Source organism: Rhagoletis zephyria, unplaced genomic scaffold (genome assembly GCF_001687245.7).
Source record: "Rhagoletis zephyria isolate East Lansing unplaced genomic scaffold, Rhagoletis_zephyria_1.1 Rzeph_scaffold_00356, whole genome shotgun sequence".
Lineage (NCBI taxonomy): Eukaryota > Metazoa > Arthropoda > Insecta > Diptera > Tephritidae > Rhagoletis > Rhagoletis zephyria.
Window position 1 is genome coordinate 107,861 of NW_016157440.1, and position 25,048 is coordinate 132,908.

General features: G+C 36.2%; 1 protein-coding gene across 1 annotated transcript in view; it reads left to right on the top strand.

The window, feature by feature from the left end:
* The first annotated feature begins 2,655 nt into the window (after positions 1–2,655).
* Positions 2,656–25,048, top strand: part of dpr11 (defective proboscis extension response 11) — a 163,066-nt gene continuing 140,673 nt past the window's right edge. The window contains exon 1 of the mRNA XM_017610960.1: positions 2,656–4,451. Coding sequence (XP_017466449.1) covers positions 4,370–4,451 — 82 coding nt within the window. The 5' untranslated portion in view covers positions 2,656–4,369. The remainder of the gene's footprint in view (positions 4,452–25,048) is intronic.

The window sequence follows — 25,048 nt, forward strand, 5'->3', positions numbered from 1 at the left end:
GAAAGCTTTACTATGCGCGGGGTTTACCAGATATACTAGTGTAGAAGAGGTTATAGCGGGCGCCGGTGAGTTTCTTAACCTCTAGGTCCCTTATCCAAGGTTCCTGTGTCAACGAGATGTCGATGTCTTCCTCCCTTAGGAAGACCAGGAGCTTGTCCGAGGCAGCCTTAGAGTGCCTAAGATTTGCCTGGACCACCTTCATCGACTTTCTCGGCATTATTAACTGGCCCTATGCCTGCCAGCACCTGGTTGGCACCATCAGCGACCTCTTCGTTCGTGGTAACCTTGAGGCGGTTGGCATCCTCGATATCAGCCTCTGGAATCGGCTCATTGGAGCGAAATATTTTTAGTTTCGCTGTTCTCACCCCGAAAAGCAGCTTGTTGTCCATTTTTTCAATGGCTCAATACTTTCTTCGTTAAGCCTCAGTAAGTACGAAGAACTCTGCGCGCCCTCTAGGGGCTTTTCTGCACGAATGAAATTTGCGATACGCGCTTTAGTTTTTAACTTGAAGTTGCTCTTAATGATATCACAAATTATACAGCGGCCGCTGTGTTGTAATGGTGACCAATGCGCGTTACCACTCCGCAGGGCTTGAGTTCAAGCTCGGTTCAATCCAGCATCAAAAAATTAAAGAAAAAACATAAACGGATTTTTTCTAATAGCGGTGGCTTCCCGGCAGGCAATGGAAAACGTCGAAGTGTATTTATGCCATGTAAAACAGCTTCTAGTAAAACTACAATCGCCATTCGGAGTCGGCGTAAAATTGTAGGTCCTCCTGTGTGGCATCATCAAGGCGTACGCCACAAATCGGAGGAGAAGTTTGGCCAAACACTAAAATACATACATATGTGTAAGCGCCAATCTTTTACTATTCCACGTTAAAATTAGCGGCCTTAGTTCCGACCCGTGTTGCCAAACATGGGCTTTTCCTACCAAAACTGGAAGTTTTTTTTTTCATTTGGTAGGTTGGTAGGCTAGATTGGATTTTGGTAAGTTGCACGACCATATGTACGTCCAAACATTTTAGCAACCTTGTTTACATGAATATTTCACCGGTGGGGTCCACCATTGTCTACCTGACAGAGACTTCATTGTAAGGCTTGAGGAATATCAGCAAAACTAACCTATTGGTCTTCCAATATGGTCGTAAGACCCGTTGTCACATATGCGGCACTGACTTGGTGCTATCCAAAAGCTTTGCAAGTAAGGGCGGGTTCCACCTTTAGTAAGCCATTCCGACTAGTCCGCGTGGCCACTACAGAAGCTATGGGCACCTGTCTAACGGATGCCCTGGATGTCATTACAGGCATTCCTCCTTTGTCAATTCTATTTGAAAAAGAGGCCTGCTGGGGCGCCCTACGACTGTGCCAAGCATGGTATACCGACGGATAAAAGATGGACGACGAGGGTACTGGGGCAGGCGTATTTGGACCGAAATTCCAGAAAGTTTGCCAATTTACACATACACAACTAAATTCCAGGCGAAAGTCTTCGCAAACAAAGTCTATGTAGAAGGACAAATGGGGCCAAATTGAATATTATGTCCGATAGTCAGGCAGGTTAAAGGCCTTAGACTGTTTTGTGGAAAGCTGTAAAACTTTGTTGAACCACTTGGAAGCTCACAATAACGTAACGCTGTGGTGGGTTCCGGGACATGAAGGGTTTGAAGGCAACGAAAGCCTTTTGTGACCTGGTGGAAGAAACCCCAGAGCATATTCTATTGCCCACGTATCATAAATAGCAGACTGGTACACAATCAGGAACGATTGTCTTCTTCATCCAAAATTTTAAACATGGCGCCCTCCAAAGTGCCTAACTTCTTAAAGAGAATAAGATTGGAGTGATTACTATTAGGGTTAAGCACAACAGATCTTCTTAGGTCGCAGTGCGTGTATTCCCGACGTAGTAATAATAATAATAATGATACATATGTACGTATGTATGTATCTGTAAAGAGATAAACATTTGTGTAAGTCTGTACAGTAAAATGAAAAACTTGACATTAAAAATTAATTAAAAACTTAAATAAAATTTTGGTGGGTCTTGGTTGATTTTAGTAGGAAGTTTTGGACTGGTATTTGCTTATTTTCCTTTCATTGCCCAAAACTGCACACTTAGTACTCGTATGTATGTGTGTATGAACTGGTTTTTTGGGTCCATATTTCAAATATTTATCAAAGCTAAATGTTTCGGTAAGTTTCGCAATCCTTTTTACTTCCTTCATCCAGTCATTCTCTCGCATAAGGGTAAAAATGTAAATGTTTTATGTGAATTTATGTAAAAAGATTTGAATATTTAAAATAACTCCCCGTGGAGTAAAATTGCTATGCTTTTGAAATTACTTAACCAGAAAAATTTTTAGATCCTTAAAACAAATATATGTACAAACCACCTGAACAGTTTTAATAATAAATCACAAAAAATTTATGTTTTACATAGATATGCACTGCCAATGCTTAATCAATCATGGAATCCCACCAGGACCGCTAGGTAATAAATTGGCAAGAAAATCCTAGTTTGCTTAGCCCAACAAAAGTACAACCATTTATTACTAAACAAAGACTTAATATTTACATATTTTTACCTTTCCATCTAAAGAACGCTCCTTTTATTTATTTAATTTTTCGTTTTTTCTTTCATGCCTTTGCAGATAAATTCGGTGAGCAAATAAGCAAATGAACCATAACAATAAATCGCAGCTCCTTAGAGAATGTTAACACGGTAAACTAGAGGAAAAGTAAGTGCAAAAAAGGGCGAGTAGAATAGAAAGCAAAAAAAGACAGTACAAATACAAATAAAACACAACAGTTGAACCGATATGCAGCCAAGCAGCAAAAAGAAAAGTGGAATTAAAGACGAGATAACCAAAGTAAGCCAAGGTGGCCAGAGGTTGTTGCTGTAGGATGAAGCGAATAAGCAGAAAGTATGGAGCATTGCCTAATCCTTAAGGGCCAGGAATATTTATCGATAATCGCAGCAAGAAAATCTACATTAGCTACGCAAATGAACTGAAAAGGGCAAAGTGTGTAGTGAAAACAATGAAAGATGAAAGTAAAAAACAACTGAACCAGCAACAACAGCTCAAGTGAAACAGGCCCGGACCGCGAAGGGCGGGACAGAAGTAGTGAAATAAGTAAATAAATGCTAACGTTTGGGCTAACAAACAGGAAAGCAATAAAAGTGGCAAAGTGGCAGTCTAACTAGCTCGCAATAACACTTGAAGTCAGTTTGTTGTGTGCGCCTGTGTGTATTGACGAAAGTTTCATAAGGGCTGGGGAAAACTGTAGCTTATAAACTGTCGTGCTCATACTCGGAATGGCTTTTCGAAAACAAAAACTTTCAACGCTATAAAGTGCCACTGAAAATTCATAAAACAATCATAAAATAGGCAGCCTGCAACGCTGTTTAACCGAAAATCAGAGCAGGTCTTACGGCCCATTCGCTTCAATAAAAGAATATACAAAATATTTTATTCAACTATTTTGTTATTGTTTGCGCTTACTTTCAAATTTTTATTACATATTATTTATGGGTATCACGGCGCGGATAAAGAGTCGCCATTTGTGAGAGGATGTGACACAAATATTTACGTAGCGCAGCAATAAAACAAAAGTTGTAGGCGCACAAATACGGCTATTGGTTTCTGCTCCGCCACTACGAGCGGCGGCAAGTTGTTCGTGTCTGCTATGCTGGCGTAAAAAATATCAAAACTGACACTAGCAGAATGACACTCCGACGAACGGCTGGCAATCGTAATAATTCCCTTCGTAAACCCACTAACTTCCCGCGGCAAGTGCCATCGCATACGCTCTGTTGCAATAGCAGTCTGGGCTGGTAGCGGCAGTCGCAGTGAGTGAACGAAGTGGAATTGAAAGTTAAGTGCATTGCATTGAAGTGAAGGGAAGTGACGAGATTTCCATGTGAATAGACAACAATTTAGAGCACAAATCCGCAATGCGAATATGGCGAGTGGCGGCAAGTCAGCCGAAAAACCCCAGCTGCAGCCAACAAAAAGAAATTCGCGACTGAGTGAGTGCAACAGTGCAAAGCAGAAGGAGTACTGAAGATAAAAAAGCTTCCGTGTGAAGGTGCAGTTAAACTGACTGCACAAGTGACAGCTGTGTGACAGCGAGTGAGCAAGTGAATGAGTGTGAGGGCTTGAGTGACGGACAAAGTTTTCAAATATCACGCATACTACGGGTGCTGCTGTGATAATGTAAAACAACAACAACAACAAAAGGAACAGTAACACCAATTACAGCTACACCAATTGTTACAACAACAATAAATCGCCGCATCAACTTTAATTGCTGTGTGCGCGCAGTCCAGTGATAGCTGATAGCACCCGGCCAGTGCGCGAGCGACAGGATGCACTCACGTCAGCCAGATGTACGCGCGCCAATGTGGCAACAGCTGCTTGCAGCTGTCATTTTCTCTCTGCTTAGCGTAGGTAAGTGAAAAGTGCATGAAAAATACAATAATGAATGCGTAATTTTCAACTAAGAAAGCTCTAGCAAGCGGCGCTGTCAGCATCTGCATAGGTAGCTTACAACTTGAATGGCATTTAAATTACCTGCAGCTGCTTTCGCCCACACAAAAATATGTCCACACACACACACTAAAACACATATTTACGAGTACATAAAAAGTTGAAAAGTCCGGGGTGCATTGAAACCGCTCAGCAACTACTTTTCCTTAGCAGTGCCTAAATTGCATAAATTAGAGAATATCCACATTTGAAAGGAAAAAATCTATGTTTATTTATGAACGTGCAGTGAAGCTGTCTTCTTAAATTTTTCGGTTCATGAAAATCTAGTGCCGATATAATAACGCAGCCAGTTTTGAAGTTTATGATGGCTAGAAACCTTGCGTTTTGAGATAAGTATAATGTAGTAGGGCGGCTGCAGCCGAGTGGTTAGAGATGCGTAGATACTACCACTCCGTAGGACCAACTTTCGATCACTAGTCAAAGCAACATAAAAAAAGAATTGTTCATTAAAAATGGCCTCAAGCTCAATAATTGTTCTATGCTCAATAAAGGCGGTATAAAACTGCAGATCCCTCCAATTGTGTAATATCATCAAGACGCACACTTCAGTTTACTCGTTAACGTGGCGGCGCTCTTGCAGAGTTGTCAGAAGTGCATACTATCACTCCGTATGATCTCGGTTCGATCCCTGCTTCTGCCAATGAAAAAGTTCTCATACAATTCATTAGGGTGCGTTCACACAGAAAGTCGGGCCGTTCCGAGCTTACATATTAATGTAGCTATACTGTGAAACTGGTCACACTGCAAGCTTTTCCAGAAGCGTCTTGGAGCTCAGAGCAATGTATTTTTGGAATTTAAATTTTCTTTTTGATTTCTCAAAATAATCAAACGAAAATCTTTTTATTATTATTACCTTGCTTGTCTATTACCCTCCCTCCCTGCGCAGTTATACTACTCTCTCTATTTCATGCGGATATAACACTCCGCCTAACAGACATCGTTAGACCGATGAAAAGGACGTATGTGAAGCCCCTTTCCGAACGGGAAAATTAGATGCTTTATGGCTTATTACTTAACAATACCCCGGTTCAAGGTGCTATGAGTTTAAAAATCCCAAAGCAGCGTCATTCCATCTTTGTGGTGACCTCGTTTACTTTCAGTGCGAAGAGCGCCACCCTGCTGTCAGAGTGTACGTAAACATGTTTGTTTTTTACCCCAATGTCTATATACTGCCTCAGACAAGTCTCAATTGCATGCACCTCAGCACAGAGTTATTCTGCCCTAGTCTAGTCAAAAGGAGACTTCGAATTGTGCATCCAATACCGCTCTTCCGATGCCATGGCTTGTCTTGAAGCCATCAGTATAGTAAATGAACCTTTCCGTTCGGGTTTGTGGTCATTCGTTTTTCTAGTTGGTTCTATTTGCGACTTCCTCTTGTTAGATTTAGTAGGTTCTGTACAGGAGTCATGGCAGAAGTTAACAATGGCTTCGGTCAGACATGAGCAGATTCAATCAAGGAAGGCTAATATATCGAGCCCTAATCGCCAAAATAACGTAAGCGATACTTTTTTCAAAATTTTCTTTTTGACGCAGAAATATTGCTAGAGCAACTAGATGCATTTCTGCATCAAAAAGAAAATTTTGAAAAAAATGTCGCCTACGTTATTTTGGCGGTTAGGGCTCGATATGATTTCCACTAAACCTTAACTGCAGTTTAAGCCATTTGAAAAACGAATATTACAACTCGAGGGGGGTAATTGCACCTATTAAGTAGAAGCAAACGAAAGGAAAAAAGCAAAACGTAAGAAAAAACCCGATAACCCCATGTTGGATTTATTTGTAGTTTTCTGAGCTCTTAATTGCTGTTAAGCCTGTGGTGGAAATAAGCTATAAGGGCCGTTTTCTCAAGTAACCTGTAACTTTAAAGCTCACTTTATATTTAAAGGTTGCATTAAAATGTCTGATTGTGTCTAAAGTAAATCATTTTATTATCGATTTTTTATTGTTTTACAACAAAGAAACATACATACGTCAAAAACCAATACTAAAAACGCTTAACTGTAGACATAGCTTTATTTTTAATCCAACCTTTAAATATAAAGTGAGCATTAAAGTTAAAGGTTACTTCAGAAAACGGCCCTAAGTCTTCTACATTACTCTTGCCGCTTTTAAGAGGGTTCTGCAGAAGTACTTTCTATCATTTTCAATTCAGTGTTCAAAATGACCAGGTTCGACTTTTCAAACTCTTCAAAATATTTTCAAACTAAAACATTCTTAAACTCTTTCGTCTGATAATATATTGTGATACATATGTATGTACATATGAATGTATTTCAGTTATCTACTATAATTGCCTTAATTCAAGTTGAATTTGATTTTTTTTACATATTTCAGAAATGAAGCCCTTTCAAAGCCATTAAGATTGATATTCATCTACTAATAATTCCTCCAACTCATTGAATAATTTGACTTTGGCAACCCTCTCCCAATACTTCGAAAATATTTTTAGTGTTCAAACTTAAGATTTCTGAACACTTTCGTTTGACATCCATGCTTTGATATTATTTGATATAACTTGTGTATAAGTTAACAAAATTCGAGATTTCAAGCAGGTGGCAATCCTATTCAAAATATTTTCAAACTACTACCTACTGAAACCCCTTTCGTCTGTCACCCGTAAGGTGATACATATTTATCTTACCTAATTCCCTTAATTCAAATTGAATAGGATTTTGAATCAGGTGGCAACCCTCATATGTTAGGTTAAGAAAAAAAGATTATCAAAACCATTTCGCAGATCTTTTGTCCTGAACTAAGAATCCCTTCGCGTATCACATATATAGAAGATGTTCACGCTAATGAAGCGTTATATCAATTTACACAGCGCAATTTCCTAATTTCCTTAGACTTCATGGACCTTCCGCTCTTGTCAACCCAGTAAGCAAAGTGAGTATGACGTGAGAATGTTAAAAATTTAAGATTTTCCCTAATATCTAGGGCGTACAGTATATCTACGATCTTAAGAATAAAGGAAGGTAAATTAAGTTTTGTAATATATATAAAGGATAACTTCCTCCAAGTACAGGATATGTATTCCCAAGCGTAATTAGGGCAGACTACACCGACGAAGGGATCAGTGATTTTATCAATGCTTCTTCGAATTAAGCTTGAAGGATTGGGAAGAATCTTGATTGCCCTTCCACTGGTGGCTACATAATTTTCCGTCCAGTAAGTTTAGCGTAGTAAGTGAGACCAGTCCTTTATTCGTCTCACTGCACTATGGGAAGTTTGGAACTTTTTTTGGCAAAACTTAACCAGTTGATTGGCATATTATTTCCAATATTTAAAAGAAAAATGTCTTAACCCTTGACATACTGGTGTCTAATGGATCCACTTTTTAATTTTTGGTTTTTCAACATTTCCAAATTTTAATAGTTACATAACTTAGTCACCTCTGTTGATCATATTAATATGTTTGTGTATCAACTTATTGCTCATAATAAAAAAACTGAAGTGGTCATAGGCATTTATACATTATCTTTACTGGCAAAGTCCCATAGGGCGAAAAACCTGTTTGATAAGGAGTTAGAGAGCACTAAATGGAATCGAAGCGGCAACAACAATTAAGGCCAAATTAGTATACTACTCTTTTCGTTCCTAATATGGCTGTTGCGAAATTAGTTGTTGTAATGCAAATAATGTCTTTGCTAATGATCATTACTGTTCTCTTGCGAACCTCAAATAAATGCTGTGCTGTAGTCCAGGTAGTCTCACCGCCTAGAGCAATTAGTGATTATGAAGTTCAGTATATGCTTCAAGTACCCTTTCTTCTTTCTTACATTGCCATCAAGTGCGAAAAATGGATATGGATGATAGGGATTTCTTAGCTTAGTTGTGACAACTACTTAATCATATACTTAGTTCATAAGTTTTGTGATAGGAAATGTTTATCTGTGCTATAATTTGGTGATATTAATCCTTTAACGCTTATATAAAGTTTAACTATAGATTTAAGTTAAACAAAAATTACAGGTGGTTTTATTACATGCGAAATTATACTAATAGGGAAAAATACATATCTAGTCATAACCGCCAAAATAACGTAAGCGACATTTTTTGTCAAAATTTTCTTTCTGATGCAGATAGGCATCTAGATGCTCTAGGAATATTTCTGCATCAAAAAAAAAAATATGAAAAAATTAGGCTTAGGTTATTTTGGCCGTAAGGGCTTGATATGTATGCTCTACAATGCAAGCTCCTAATTTGTTTTTCAACTAAAGAGCTGAACACAAAATAAGTAGTAGGAAACGGCAATCTTTTTAACTTTGATAATCGCTTGGGGGTAGGTTTTGTGATACTCACCTATTCAACTAGTTAGGTGTCTCCGTTAGAACTCTGAAGTTAAAACGGTGGTCACGATTTCGATGGCCTGGCGATGTGATGCGTAATAAGTAGACGTATTCAAGGAAGATGAAAGACGAGTAGCGGAGCGGATGCTGTGGCAATAAAATAGGCCAGCTCTCGGAGAGGTGATTGCGCTGCTGTCTCAATGTTGCTCTCGAAAAACTAAGTTGGTGCGCCCTTGGGGGCTATTAGCAAAGTACTGAATAGTTTTAAGGCTCAATTAATCTGCGGTTGAATCGGTTCGACTTTAATTTGTAGCTAACGCGTACGTATATTAATTTTCGATTTAAGCATAATCGAAAGTGGAATTGGCGATAAGCACTTATACTAATATATAATAATATATATAATTAGAAACGAAAAATGAAGAAATTATATAAAAAGCACAAAACTTATTTAGAAATCGGCTTATAAATGCCATTAATCAATACCCAATCAATAGATAATTGGTTCGAATTCTTGCACACCGTTGGTCATGCGTGAATCTAACAATACTACTTTGCAGCATATACACAAACACTTGTACGTCTACACACATGCGAAATACTTGTTGTTGTTTTTGTTGCAAATGCATAATCATACAACTAAGTAAGTTTTGTTTTTGCGGAATTCGACTGCACGGCGAACACCTCCTATCGCCAGCCGGGCATTGTAGCGCTAATTGCTCTTGCTCCGTTAGCGGAATACACACATAAAACAAAGTCAAAAGTCAGTGCCCACACCACATGTTTCACAGCGTTGACGCATTGTAAAATGCTAAATTGTGCCCATAGCCGAGATTTATTGGCCGGACAAGCGAAAACTGCGCTGAGCGTTGTTGAGCCGGGGTGAAAGAGGCTGGTGGCAGCACTGCAACAATGGACAACAATGCAGGAAATTGCTGTGCACACATAACCTTTTGGCGTGTCAACATTTTTCACAATAGCCTGTCGTTTCTAGCTACATACATATTTTATGGCCTGTGAATTATAGAGGGCAAAGGAAATAAGGGGAAGCAAAAGTGTTGGTGAAAAACGAAAATAGGCACTAAAATTTTTATGAGCGCCACTAAAATTGTGTGAGTATAGGTTGCTGACAAGAGTCATGTGTTACAACTGTGTAAGTTGGTTGACTTTCTTTTCAAAACTGTTTCATTTCCGCTAAAATGTTACTAACGGGTGATTTTTTTGAGGTTAGGATTTTCATGCATTAGTATTTGACAGATCACGTGGGATTTCAGACATGGTGTCAAAGAGAAAGATGCTCAGTATGCTTTGACATTTCATCATGAATAGACTTACTAACGAGCAACGCTTGCAAATCATTGAATTTTATTACCAAAATCAGTGTTCGGTTCGCTTTACGTCCGATTTATGGTCTACATAATCGACCAAGTGAGCAAACAATTAATGCGATTGTGACCAAGTTTCGCACTCAGTTTACTTTATTGGACATTAAACCAACCACACGAATGCGTACAGTGCGTACAGAAGAGAATATTGCGTCTGTTTCTGAGAGTGTTGCTGAAGACCGTGAAATGTCGATTCGTCGCCGTTCGCAGCAATTGGGTTTGCGAAACACATTTCGAACCGAACACTGATTTTGGTAATAAAATTCAATGATTTGCAAGCGTTGCTCGTTAGTAAGTCTATTCATGATGAAATGTCAAAGCATACTGAGCATCTTTCTCTTTGACACCATGTCTGAAATCCCACGTGATCTGTCAAATACTAATGCATGAAAATCCTAACCTCAAAAAAATCACCCGTTAATACGCCATGTGCGCCAATTTATTTATTACCCAAATGGCGACCTTAATGTACTGTATGCCACTTTGGAGTTTGAGTTATTTACTTACTTAAATTCAGTAATGGAGAGATAATTTTTAGGTGTTTTTGACAACTTACATTTGAATGTATGTACAATATTTACAAGCACGTAAATATAAGAAATAAAATGAGTTGAGTATATGTGAGTTTAAGAGAGGGGAGTTAAGGTAAGGTGAGTTGGGGTGGTGTTAGTTGAAATCAGGTGAGTTGAAGTGAGGTGGTAGTAAAGTGTAAGTGTTAATTGATAAGCTCTACGCAAATCGTCAAGTACATACAAGTATTAAAGTCTAAATTGGGGCAAAGCCGACCATTAAATACCTTTCTGAAACTACCGTTACATATAAAGCAGGGGGGATTTTCCCCCAATGTCAAACAACTTCGACAGCATGTTCAGTTAGAATTAATGAGATTAACGGATATAGTTAAAAGTTGGCCGTTCCACGTTCATTTTCCGAAATTCCCTAGCTATATTTATTTTCGTGGGATTGTTGTGACCATCAACTTTGAGTAAATTAGAGTTCTTGAATTTCTAAATAAGGAAGTCGCTGAATTTATGAAATTCACCATTATATGAAAAGTGAATATAATTTTAGTTCGTTTTCAAAAATTTCCAACTTCTTTCAAACGTGTATGAAGCCTTTGCCATAGCCGAAGACAGCATTGTTCTTAATTATTATACCCGAGCGCACTTGTGCACAACGGTATATTAACTGTTCACATAACGGTTGTTTGTAACAGCCAAAACGAATCGAGATGATATAGACAAATGTATACATAAATGCTCTGAATAAATAGAGAAGTCGACTAAGCCATGTCTGTCTGTCCGTCCGTGTACACGATAACTCGAGCAAAGCGAGGGATATCTCAACCAAATTTGGTATGTAGGTTTCCATTTATCCGAGAGAGGTTGGTATTGAAAATGGGTAAAATCGTACCGTAACCACGCCCACTTCCCATATAACTGTAATTTTCAGAAATACGAAAACTGCGATATTTTAGTAACTACTGAAGATTATTCACTCAAAACTGATATTTACAATAAATTTTAGACGAAAAATAAGAATATTATAAATATTTTGAAAAAGGGCTTAGCCACGCCCACTTATGGTTACATGTGTATATCTTGGTAACCGCTGCACCGATTTCTTCCAAATTTGGCACAGTTTTTGGCCTTGCTACAGCATACCAAATGGCCAAAAAGTTTTAAAATCGGACAATAACCACGCCCACGTCCCATGTAACAGTTATTTAGAGAAATACAACATCTTCGATAATTCAGTAAATATTAAAGCTAATTTTTTCAAAAAAATTAAATACATTTTCTTTATTTTTAATTTTTGTTACGATTGGAGACCGCTGTGGTTTAGTGGTTAGCAGTGTGCGCTACCATTCCGCATGGCCTGGGTTCGAGTCCAGTTTCCGTCCAACATCAATTAAACCGAAAACTATCAGGCAATTTGTGCTTTGTTTTCGATTATTTAACGCTGTTCATACGTGTTGCAGGGCACGCGCACCAGTGTTTGATTTTTTTCTAATAAGCCATTGCATGGAGATCATATGTCAACGCTCTATATGCAACAATAAAACAACAAATATTAAACTGCCAGGAATTTAGTATATTACACGAATATATTCGTATATTTTACGAATTTTAAAAACATGTTTCTGCATAAGTAAATACTATGTACGAAAGTATTTAATCAATAAAACGAATTTAGAATTGTAGATTTCGTATATTTTAAAACCATGCGTAAATATTAAGAATGCCTTCGTACAATATAAAAAATTATTGATACAGAGATTTTTTCGTTTTGAAAAATGTATTCGTATTATAAAAGAAAGTTTCGTACGTTGTACAAAAACTAAGCCTACGAAAATTTTTCGTAGCATTTTTGCCAAATTTTATTTTCAGTGTGTTACACCTAACATATCTATGAAACGATATCCTGTTAGATATTTAATGTCGGCCTTAGTAAATTAACATAAGTATTCTATGGGAGTATAACATGCAATTACGTTACAAATCCGCGTTACTTAACACGTAGATCGAAAATTCTACGATAACTCCACGCTCTGTTTGGCAAGCTAAATAGAGCTTTTGCTCTACGTAGACGTATGATAAAGTCTTGGCAATGAATTTCATCAGAGTTTGTTGAATTTTGAAACGGCTATCGCATTAAATTGTATATTTGGTACAAGCACACCATTTGAGTTAGATTTAGGGCGTAGCAAAATAACTTATCGGAAAACTTTCTCTTATTTTCAAGGGCATTTCAACGGGTTTTCCAATAGAATCCCTCCTTTGCAAAGGGGCATAAGCATTGGTTAAAACATAAGGAGTATTCAGAAGTAAACATGATACAAAAGAGAGTGGTCGCCCCGCCTATCAAAAATGTAAACACTTAAAAATACGTTTTCAATATTTACGTACATTGATTTACTTTTAGGTAAAATTGTTTTCGGCAAATAAGTAAAATTTGAAAATTTAATTTTCATTCCTAGTTCGAAAAAGTATTTTATGTCATCAGCGAATAGGTCAATGCTGTCAAATCGACGAAGGTTTAGCGGTCCGCCCTTTCTTCTTCATCATGGCTCTGATATAAATACATACAACAAGCGTTGACAACAATTCGAGATAGAAAACTAACTTTAGGCGGGAAATTGCCCACCGTGTACACAGCTTGTAGAGTACGTGATAGAGAAAAGATGAGATTTCTCCATTTTAACTCTAGCTAGAGTAACTACCTTCTAGAGTCGCTCTACCGTGTGAACTTAATTGAGAGAGTTGACTTTTATTTCAGTAAAACTCTAGCGATATTTCTCTGACGGTGCTTACTTCAAAAATATATCTTAAATGATGTATCACTTTAAAATCACATTGTAACTAAATTAGTTAAGAAGAAATTTCAATTTTGGCTGTTTCAAAGAAATCCTTATAACTAGCGAGAACAATGCAGTTTCTTTTTCGTTCGAATGATGACCAACTCAGTGTAATTTATATAGCGATGGTCCTCTGCAATAAAGACCCAACTCAAAATTTCATATATTTCAGTAGAGCCAATTCAATATTTTGTGTTTCTTAATTTAGCAATAATATGTATTGGAGCATAATTATTCCGGATTGTTTGCAATCATTCTGTAGGGAAAATTTTTAAGCTTTCAAATTATAACTTTTTCTAAAGATTTAGTAAATTTTGGACTGCAAAAATACAAAATAAGCAACAACTCGTAAGTAGTTAACCGAAAAAATTCCTTTTTGTATTGCTGAACAACGGCACAAAACGAAAAGTGTTGTTATTCCACATAAAAGCATCGATAATTTTTGACTTATGATAATATTCATGATAAATGTAAGACATGTGCCACTGTTCAGTAGTAAGGGTTGGATACTTCGGTTTCGTGGCAAATGGCAAAACTGCGCCTCTGCCGGATTAGTAGCAACTAAGCCTATGTCGATTTGCCACAGAAAAATATGGTTGCTTATAAACCTAATCGGCTATATAACGCAAAAACATGAAATCATGAGTTGTGTCGTTATGCAGAGGACTGTCGATATGTACACATTGTGTATGTGTGTATGCTTCTACATACGTAATTGCATGTATTGAAATGCTATATTGCTTAAAACAAAAGAGCCAACAACTTAGAAACTATGCTAAAGAAGGTAAAGCATAAATAACGTATATATGTAACAATAAAAGACAAATTGTGTACACCAATCCCTCGTATAATACGTTTTGTCTGAAAAGCGAAGAGAAAATAACAAAAAAAAAAAAAAACAATGAAAACAAATAGTCACTGCCATAGATGAGGTGGAGATAATGTGCTTATATGTGTATATGTATGTACATATATGCAGTTATACTAGTGTACAAAATTGCATACGTGCCATATTGAATAAGAAAAAGCAAAAAAAAAAAATATTTTCGCAAGAGAAAATCCATTAAGATTCAGTTGAATTTTATGTTCCACAGGAGGATTTTCCACTCGAAAAGAACTTTAAGTAATATATTCCTGCATATGCACAGACCTATTCAATGTATTGATATAACCAAAACAAAATGGCATGCCCACATACATATATACAAATATACATACATATGTACATATGTATTCCCCATTCCTCACAAGCAGCGTGCTTTGAAAATATCACTCCACTTGCTTAACGCTGCCAGAGCAAAAAAAAATCATACGCCGTGGTGTACCTGCTATGTGGCAGTCGAAAATATCGCCAAAGTATGTACATAGGTATATGCCTCTGTAAATAAGTATGTGTATATGAACATATGCGAATGTTATTGCAGAGGGATTGTTGCTTAAGCATATGTACTATATTAAGGCATAATGCTCCGTCTAGCTGGCTACTCACCTCCTCCGTGTATCTTCGCGGAATACGAGTGCATAAGCATCTTTTACGCTTTCCGCCTTCCTCGTATTGCGGTCGAATCCTTTCCAATCTTACGTCTTTCGGAGCTGACTCCCACTTGAACCATGTAAAAATTCCAAAGTGCATGCAAAATTGATTTATTGGTCCATATTTGTTTTTTTTTACTCTCTGCACTTACAATTTTATGGATACTTAGTTACTTTTGGCAAGATTTACTTTCCCATTTCTTCACCTATTTCTTTCTCATAGTCTGGCATGGATTGGCCGTTGACTTGATTGAAATAAATTGTAGTTACTTAATTGTAAAACTTTAAGTTAAATTGCAGCTACATGGACCATCTTTCAAGCTATTGACTTACTTTGCACGTAATAAAGCTTAATTCTTAACTTAATTTATGTATAGGCTTCTCCGCGTAAATGTCTGCTTTACGCTAAGTAAAATAATAACATATCAAAGCTCGAATTTGTTTTCATTATTCCTTGTTTTCTGTAGTCAAATGCAGTCATAAATATGAATACAAGCTTAAATAATGGTATATCCTTAAAATGATGATTAGATGATGAATGTTTTCTTTGCTGAAATGCACGCATTTTTTCGCAGATAAATGCAGAAATGTTTATTACAGAAATTGTTATTAAACATTTTCGTCCACGCGGCGCAGAAATTGCTTAAAAGTTCAATTTTTTATAAAAAAAAAATTATTGAAAACAAAAAAAAATTGTAACGTAAATGAATTCATCGTATAGTTTAATGTTTTTTAAATCTGCACCCAAAAATTTTTTCATTCGGACACTTGCTTTCAAAGAAAAATTAAAATTTCCAAAACACTGCAAAAATGTTCAATTGTTAATAAAAAAAAAAACTATTTACACAGTGTACTTTTCCTGAATATCATTGAAAAATATTAATCTTGGTAAATTCGGGGCCCACTTGAGGAAGCCTTACCCTTTTATAGCAAATTCTAATAAGTTATAGAAATACTCGAAAGTGTGCCTCTCAAAAGCTATGGGGCGGGGACTGCTTACTTATAATATCTAAACAAGATGCGATTTTGACGTAGAATACGTCTTACCTTAAGGTATGGGGGCTATGTTCAAATGTTGTAGTTGTAATTTTTAGAGCTTCACAAAAACGCTTATTGCACGAGAACTAATAAAGCGATTTCAAAGAAAAGTGTGGCGTTTCAAAGANTATCTCCGATACAGCCTGCAGACCAAGACGAAGGCGCTGGACTGTTCCTTTTTTAGCCGCTTCGCTAGAATTTAATAAACCGAACTATGTGCGTACTTAAATGTTTTCTAAAAATTATAAAATAATTCAAAATTTAAAGGAAATTTTTTGAATTTTTCTAAGTTTAAAAGTTTGTCTTATGTGGTTTTGTTTAAACGTGAAGCATAGTTTTATAAAAAAATTACAAAAATTATTTTTGAATGGCAATGTATATATTAAAAAAGCCCACCCTTTAAAAACTTTTCTAAGTGCTGAGAACTTATGGGTCTAAACTGAGTATTTTCTTCATCATAAATATGATTCCGAGACCAGTCAAACCGACTAATTAAATTCGAACTCTCTTGGTGAGGTGTCATGAATTGTGTTTGAAACAAAAGGAACAAAGTTCACGTAGAAGCAGTGTTTGAAAAACTGTCAACATAACAGCAACAGCACTAAAAAACCTGCTGTTGCTGTGCTGCGAAAGCAAATCTTTCCCTTTGAAACTTTTGTGACTTTGCTTTGCTGCGCACATATCCACAGCTAACCCGCAGCACAGCTGAATTGTCAGTTTCAGTTTGTTGTTCTGTTGCTTCGGCTGAAATTTCAAACAGTTTGCATGTACTGTGGCTTTAACTCTCGAAGTGATGTACGGACAGCACAGCACAGCACAGTTTTCTATCGTGACTGCTGCCGCTTTTCGACGTTGCTGCGCAAAAATGCTTCAAACTCCAAATGCATGTGTAAAGTTTTCCATGTGTTCTATATTGAAGAAAATAAGTTTTTGTAGAAATGGTATAGAATTCATGAAAATCAATACTATTTATTTTTATTTTTTATTAAAAAAAAAAAAACAAAACGGTGCTTAAGGAGGCCAAGCTCAATGTGTATATCAAATTTGGTGGAGATCGGTCAAGTAGTTTTTGAAATATGCATATATGATATACATAAGTGGACAGCGCCAAGGCCATTTTCCTGCAATTTTATGAAAAATAAATTTTTTGCTTAAGAGCCATTGTATTTATATATCAATTGTGACTACGTAGTTATGAACCGCTTTGCCACACTGCACATAAAATCTCCACGTCCGGAACATAAATGAAATTAGATATAATCAAATTTAAAAAAATTAATAAAAATGGGGGTTCGTTATAATTTAACCGATGAAATCTGCCAACAAGCAAGGTCTAACCTTATATTGTTATACATCGTTTTAAAGGTCTATAAATCCTCCTTTCTTGATCGCGTTCGGATGGAAAATGATAAAGTTATTGATAAATAAGTGCATCAAGTACGAAAATAATGGTCTTTTTTTGTATAAAATTATACGGGACGTATTTTCGTGTTGTACTCGACCATACCCACAACCTACACTAGGGTTTGTTTCGGTTGTATTTCATGACTTTTTTTTTGTAGCACCGTGTAATTATTAATATTCAGAACAGAATGTCTGGGGAATATAATGGGGTACAAGATAACTTTTTAATTTTTATAACATATACTTAATTGTTTATTAAAAAAGTAGCAAAAATTATTTTTTTTTTTAATCGAAAATTCATAATTTTGCAAGCGCTAACTGAAAAATTAAGATCGAGGACTGAAATTTGGCCGCAATTATTTTTTTGTGACCTACAAAGAATTTTTCATATGGGACCGAAGGAGAAAACATTCGTTTTATTTAACACAGTCTAATGTAAATGTGGTGTGCGTTTTTGTGGCGGTAAATGGTTTTATCAGAAGCTTTTTCAAGGCAGAAAAACACACGGATGTTTGCCATTGCAAGCCGAGGGGCGACCGCTGTTAGAAAAAACATTTACTAATTTAGTTGTTGCCCGGATCATGGATCGAACCCAGGCCCTACAGAGTGTTAGTATGTACCTTTAACTACACAGCCACAGTAGCCACTTCATTTTATTAAAAAAAAAAATACACTTTTTAAACAGGATCAAGCAAAACTTTAACCAAGCGTCTTTATGTATCAACTTGTGTAAAAGTGTAAACTTAGTTGCTGCAAAATTTTAGGAGTGTGGCTGAATAATTACTTTGAAATGCATACACAAAGCTCCGAATTTTTTTAAATACATATGTACATAGGAGGATGTGCATACCTACATACATACATAAATGCCAACATCGCAAACTATAAATGATAAAGTAATTGTACACTTGCTCACTGCAATGTGTGTACGTAGATACATACATATATATATGTATATGCATGTATTTACTACTAAAGCACTCCTATTTGCTAAGTGATTATGTTAAAATATGCTGAGGAAATCCATTTCGTGCCAAAAAATACACCGAAAGGAACTGAGAAACTAGTAAAACAAGCGTAAAGCGAATGCTAGCGCAATATCGCGCAAAAAACTAGATCAGCGAATTTCTTTTCATACACAAATATTTCCATTTGTATACACACAATGAATGCGCATTCATAAAATACCAAAAAAAAAAACGTAAACAAGTAACAGCTGTGAATGAAGAGGGGACAGTGGGGAGTGGGAGTGTGAGTGGTGGATATGTATTATTGCAGAGTACAATAAATGTGAAACGATGGAAAGCAAGCAAATGAAAAACAACAATGAATCAAAAATACATCCAGAAAATGGTAGGAGAAGTAGAACACAACAGTTTGCACATCAGGAATCAAATAAAAACAAACCGTAATGTCCAATGGCCAATGGTAAGAAAACAATACAAATGTGAAAATTTACGAAAAATGCGGAAAGTTTATTTGTTTGACAGTATGGGAGAAGAATAATAAAAAAAACAAGCGAATGCTGCTACCCTGCAGAAAAAATTATCAATTATTAAAAAAATAACTCACTTGTAGTCAGATTTTTTGCGGGATTTCGATAAAATATACATATATAACTTTTAGTTAACTACAAAGAGCTAACTTAAAATTAGTTGAAAAGTAATGCAGGAGTCATGCAGACGTAATCGAGAATTTATAGTAAAGTAAGCTTTCCTCAAAGAAGATCTATAGATAATAGTTACCATTAGTTCCTTCCTAAAAACTTAAAGTTAACATACAGTTAGATACATTTCCTGCTGGGTAAGTATGTTTATAAATGAGCGTGCGTGTATTGGTGAGGACTATTTCGTAGTTAAGGAGAGTTGTAAAAATTGAATGGAAAAAGTCTGTATAAAATGGCGATTTTATTTTTATTACCATAATTTATACGCGTGCCAATGTAGAAATAAATAAATAAAAGCTAACAAAAATAAAACCAACAAAAATAGCTGGCATTGCATATTCTCAATGATCTGTGCTTCGTGAGGCGACGGCGGCGGCAATTTTTTTGTTAAATGCAGGAGAGGGTTTGGCGGTGTAGCACATAATGCGCACTTTAAGAGCACTTAAGTGCAAGCAATTGTGGAGATTTTTATGATTTTCTTAGCTGCCAGCACTGCTCGGAGCTGAGTGAATCGAAGAACGCTATTTGTTGGAGTTGGCCGACAAAGCGGCTGCACATTTTTAAGTTTACTTTCATTCACTTTTACTGGGTAATAAGTGCATTAGATGGCGCACTGCTTTGATTTTAGCATGATATTTAAATAGCTATATTCGAATCCTTAGAAGAAGAAAAAAAAACAGATTTATTATAAATATTTTAACCGTATGCATGCAATATGAATAATGGAAATTGTTTTATATTGCCACATAGTGTTCTTTTACTTCAATGGCGCTATAACCGCTTAAGCGACTTCAATATGACATGCAGTCGTTTATTCTTCTTGCTAACTGACGCCAATCGAAAATGTCAAGTGTAGCAATGGCCCTTTCCATCTGGTCTTTCCAATGCAAAGGAGACCATCGTTCTACTACCACCGGCACGTACTGCATCGAATACTTTCAGGAAACGCACAGTCACAGTAAAGTTGGCGAGCTTCCATGCATCAAAAATACTTTTATCTCACCACCAGCCTCGGACTCCCGGCTTATTCTCACATCATGTTTCTTGTCTATCCCTACGTTTACGAATCACGATTAAAATTTACACCACGGCTAATGTGTCAAATGAATAATTGCAGGGCCAAATAAATAATTGCAGCTAATTATTAATTGATTAAGTAATCGGAGTTTCCAGTTATTTTGGTTTTCAATTCTAAAATAAAGCAAGAGTCAAACAAAACTTCAGCTCGTCTTAAGGAAAAATGTACATACATATGTTTATCATGATTCCTTCTTTTGCTTTGAGCTAAAGGCTTAAGAAGGGTCCATCAATCAAAATCGTTTTCCAAACATTTTAATCAGAAATCAGTTGATGGTTACGCGGACACGTCTCAAGGAAATTTGCCCTTCAATTTAACTTTTTAATTCACTCAACATTTTTTAAATTGCCTTTAAGCTTAATTCAGTTTTTCGTTCAATTCGTACAGCTTTTTTTATGATGTAATCTTGTATGAAAAATTCCCTTAAATACTTTGCGGCTTTCCTCCCAGAGTTCAATTCCACTTACTTAAGCGTATATCTAAGCAACATGAACGATAAAGCTTTCGCTCAGAAGCAGAGTTACGATTTCGGTAAATTTTAAAACCAAATTTAGTAGGATTTTGATACAAAAAAAAAAAGTGTTGTATGAAGCAGCAATGCTCGAACAGATAATTCGATTAGATTAAATCGCTTGTTTAAAATAAATAATCGCCACCTACAGGGAACCTACCGCAGTCGTCCTGCCCAAATTGTAAAAGTAGTATCCGTTGCCTCCCGTGCTACCGTTGTATCGATCTTGCGATACGTGAAATATACATTTTTCGGTTTTAATCAGCAACATCAAAAGCATAACAATTTGTTGTTACTTTTCCTTTTTTAATGTTGCGTTCTCCGGTGGAACAAAAGTTGTAAAGCAAAACCTAATTTACGGTTAGTTTAGACGCCGTATTTGATATTCCATGTTGAATTTTTCAAAAAGCTACACTGTTTTAAATGGGGGTGTCTATGTGTTTTATAGAATTTTGCCCGTCGTACTGTACCGCCTACCCTTCGATCGCTATGTTTGCCACGTTCCCGGCCGTGATCTAATAGTCTCACAAAAAAAAAAAAAATGTCCAAGGCTCGGGAGCATACAATTTTCTAAAACTTTGGCATTTGAACATGCTACATATTTCAAAAGAAATTGGCGAAAGCCGTGACAGTGTTAAAATTTTTCGCAGATTTTGCTAATTGTTCACAAAAAAAATGTTTTAACCTTCTGTATAAAAAATTTTTTTTTACGAAAAATGCAAAATAAGCTTGCAAATCGCAAAAAAACCCAAAAACCCTAAAATTCAAGACGGCGGAATGCTGCCATATGAAATTTAGGGGGAAGACTGTGCATCGATGATCCACGTATTAAATAAAATAAACTGCATCAAAAATTCGCTACTGCAATTTTTTTTAGATAGATTATAATTTTATTGGGCTATACAAGCTCAATATCATCAGACGAGTCACTGATATAGTGTCGCTCTGATTCACATTGATAGGTCTACTTTGATGTAATCAAAAGAAAGGCTGTGACAAGCTAAATTTAGAAGTATTAGGTTGCGGGGTTGCCAAATTCAAACTGCTCGTTATTTATGCAGTTTCTTTTGGTGCTGATGTAAAGATGATGTGTATCGGTTTGTTAATCTAGGGCCTTTCCACGATTAAACGAATTTGGCTAAAGTGGCATATGATATGATCTATGGCCGAAAATCGGGACATTTCTGAAGCATGGTAAAAAATTATACAATTTCGGTTTTAGAATAAGAAGACATAACCGTTTTTAATACAATCTTATTTAAAACCAAACAAAGAAAAGAAAACATACATAAAAATTCGCCGAAATTCAACAAATGTTGATCAATATTTTAATAATTTTGATCAGATTTTCCAGAGTATTTTTGACTATGCAGTTGTGTAGCCCATTAAATTTTAGTATAATAAAGTGCAACTTTGAAGTAGCTTGGATCTACAAGGTATGTTGAAAAACTTTTTTTATGGAGAAAAGGAGCACCTTCCACAAAAAATTTACAAAAAATCAACGGTACTCATAATGTTTCTAAGAAATCTAATCAAAAAGCTAAAAAATTTTGATGAAACTTTGTCGTATTTGGTGATTTTTGTACAAAGTTCGAAATTTGGATTTACATTGTCTTTTTTAGATAACGAGCTACACTTTCATACAAAACTAATAAATATTAAATAATGGTAAGAGGAGTAGCCAAAGAATGCTACAATATTTCTTCCCTTCCCTTTTCTTTAAAAAAAACTTAACAAACAATTATAAAAACCTTTAAAAAAAATTACAAGAATGATAGACTGGAATATAGAGTACCATTTTGACAGACGTATCTCCTCCCTCCTCATCTGCCGGTATCGTTCAGCTGTCGCTCGCGTAGCTATTGGCTGTAGGGTGGATTTGTATGCTGCGTATTTCTCAGCAGCAGCCGCGCTGCACTCTTCGTCATACCAGTTGTTCGTGCGCGGGCGGTAGTATCCCACTACCTCTTCCGCAGCGGCACCAAGTGATTGGGTGTTGGATTCTCATTGCTCATTTATATCCGGTCGTTGAAGAATTTTTTGTTTAAGCAGGATTGAGAGTCGAGAGCCCTTATTCTAATTACATTAAACGAGCAATTTTTGTGTATATGTATATGTATCCATAAGTTTCTCGGCAACGGCTCTAACGTAGCAAAATGAAAAATCGTTTAAAAAAGTCTTTCGAAGTTGTATTCCTTTGCAATTGTCAAAAACTTTTTATTTGTCACGGGGAAAATACCGTAAAAATTATTTGTATCGTGCGAATATCTATAGAAATTATCAGGGTTTGAAAAACTGTTAGCACAGCGACAACAGCCATGCATTTGCTTTTTTATAAACTGTTGTTGCTTTGCTAGCCGGCAATAACAAGTACCTGATGAAGATCTTGCAGAAGCAATGTACTTAGCCGACGACGCTTTAAAGGAATTTGAAGGAATGCGACAAGATGCAGAAAAAACTTTCATTTGCTTTTCGAACACGTAGAAGAAGTATGCACCAACCTAGGTACAGAAATCAAAGTACCGCGATACAGCAGTCGCCAAAAGAATCGCTTTAATGTGAAAACCGGAGACGCCGAGGCATACTATCGCACTGCTTTTTACATTCTCTTCTTTGATACTCATATATTGCTCATTTGAAAAGCCGGTTCCTAAACCATAAATCAGTTTTAAATAATTTTAGTGTTTTGTTTCCAAAGTATGATTTTAACGACAAAAACTAAAGAATTGTTTGCTTTCTATGAAAAAGTAATCGACTGATCGAAACAAAACTTTCGTTTGGAGGTAAAAATGTGGAAAAAACGAGTTTCACACGAACATTTTCGAAATGCTCTCGAAGCATTACAAGTAGCTAATACAACGTCTTTTGGGAATGTTTTTAAGATCTTACGTATATTGGCACTTTTGTCCGTTTCAATAGCCACACCTGAATGAAGCTTTTCATGTCAGAAAAGAATTAAAACCTACTTGAGAAATACAACATGTCAAGAAGGACTCAACAGTCTAGCAACTATGAATATTCACAAAGATATAAATTTTTTAGTTGACGAAGTTCTAGTAGAACGTTTCAAAAAACCACGAAAAATTTTAAAATTCTTCGTTTCATTGATTTATAGTAAAAATAAAAATTTAATGTGTTAAAAATTATCAAAATGTTTTATAAATAAAGCGAAAAATTGAATATATGTATGATATTAAAAATTCGCGTTTGAAATTCTATTACGCCTAAAGAGCCTTTTGACTTGAGGGGGGGTTGGAGTTTTACCCGTGTATCCGCCACTGCTTTGGGGGCTTTCGAGAGAATTATTCTTCGCCAGATCTATGGCCCCGTTCGCGGGGGTGAGGACTACCGGAGAAGATGGAATAACGATCTGTACGAGCTTTTTAACGACATGGGCATAGTTAGTCGCATAAAAATACAACGATTGCGCTGGCTTAGACATGTTGTACGCGCTGATAACGATACTCCGGTGAAAAAATCTTTCGATTTCGTGCCCATGGGTGGACAACGAAAGCAAGGGCGCCCACGAACACAGTCCCGACTTTTAAAAAATACTCAGCGCAAAAATTTCCTAAAATCGGTACTGTCCCGCCAAAATCGGTACGAATGATCACCGTCCATAGCATGGATTTGCTAGTTTGCGGCATAGCAATTGGCCGCCCGCTTTCCAGCCCTGATTAGAGCTTAGTGACCTCTTTTTATTTTAAGGCAATCATTTCTATATATCGTCCCACTTTTAGAAGTACTTCAAAATGCATCGAAACATGAATTCATCAATAAGCGAACCTTTTTTAATGAATTTTCGGAAGGAAAAATTTGCCTTTCAAATTTGCGAAATATGGGTATCGCATTTCATTACCAAAAATTTGTGTTAGGTTCATTTAAATATATGCAATTTAAACTGAAGTTAGATAAGAAAAAGTTAACTGCAGTGAAATAATGAAAAAAAAAAAATAATATTTACTGCCATTGCGCACACATGAATACCTACATACATGCCAACTAAAAAACCCTGGAACATAAGAAGTTATCCGGAAAAAAGCAAAAAAAAAAAACTATGTTTCGCGTGGAGTAGCGCACTTTGCACACTAACGTCCTCTTCGCAGAATTACAATGGGTTCGGTGGCTGTGAAAAATTGCGTCCGATAGTTTTTTTTTTTTTTTTGGTGCGGAAGTAATGCAACATAAAAATAAAGAGGAAGAATTGCTGAAAAATCGCTATGGAGAAATATTTTA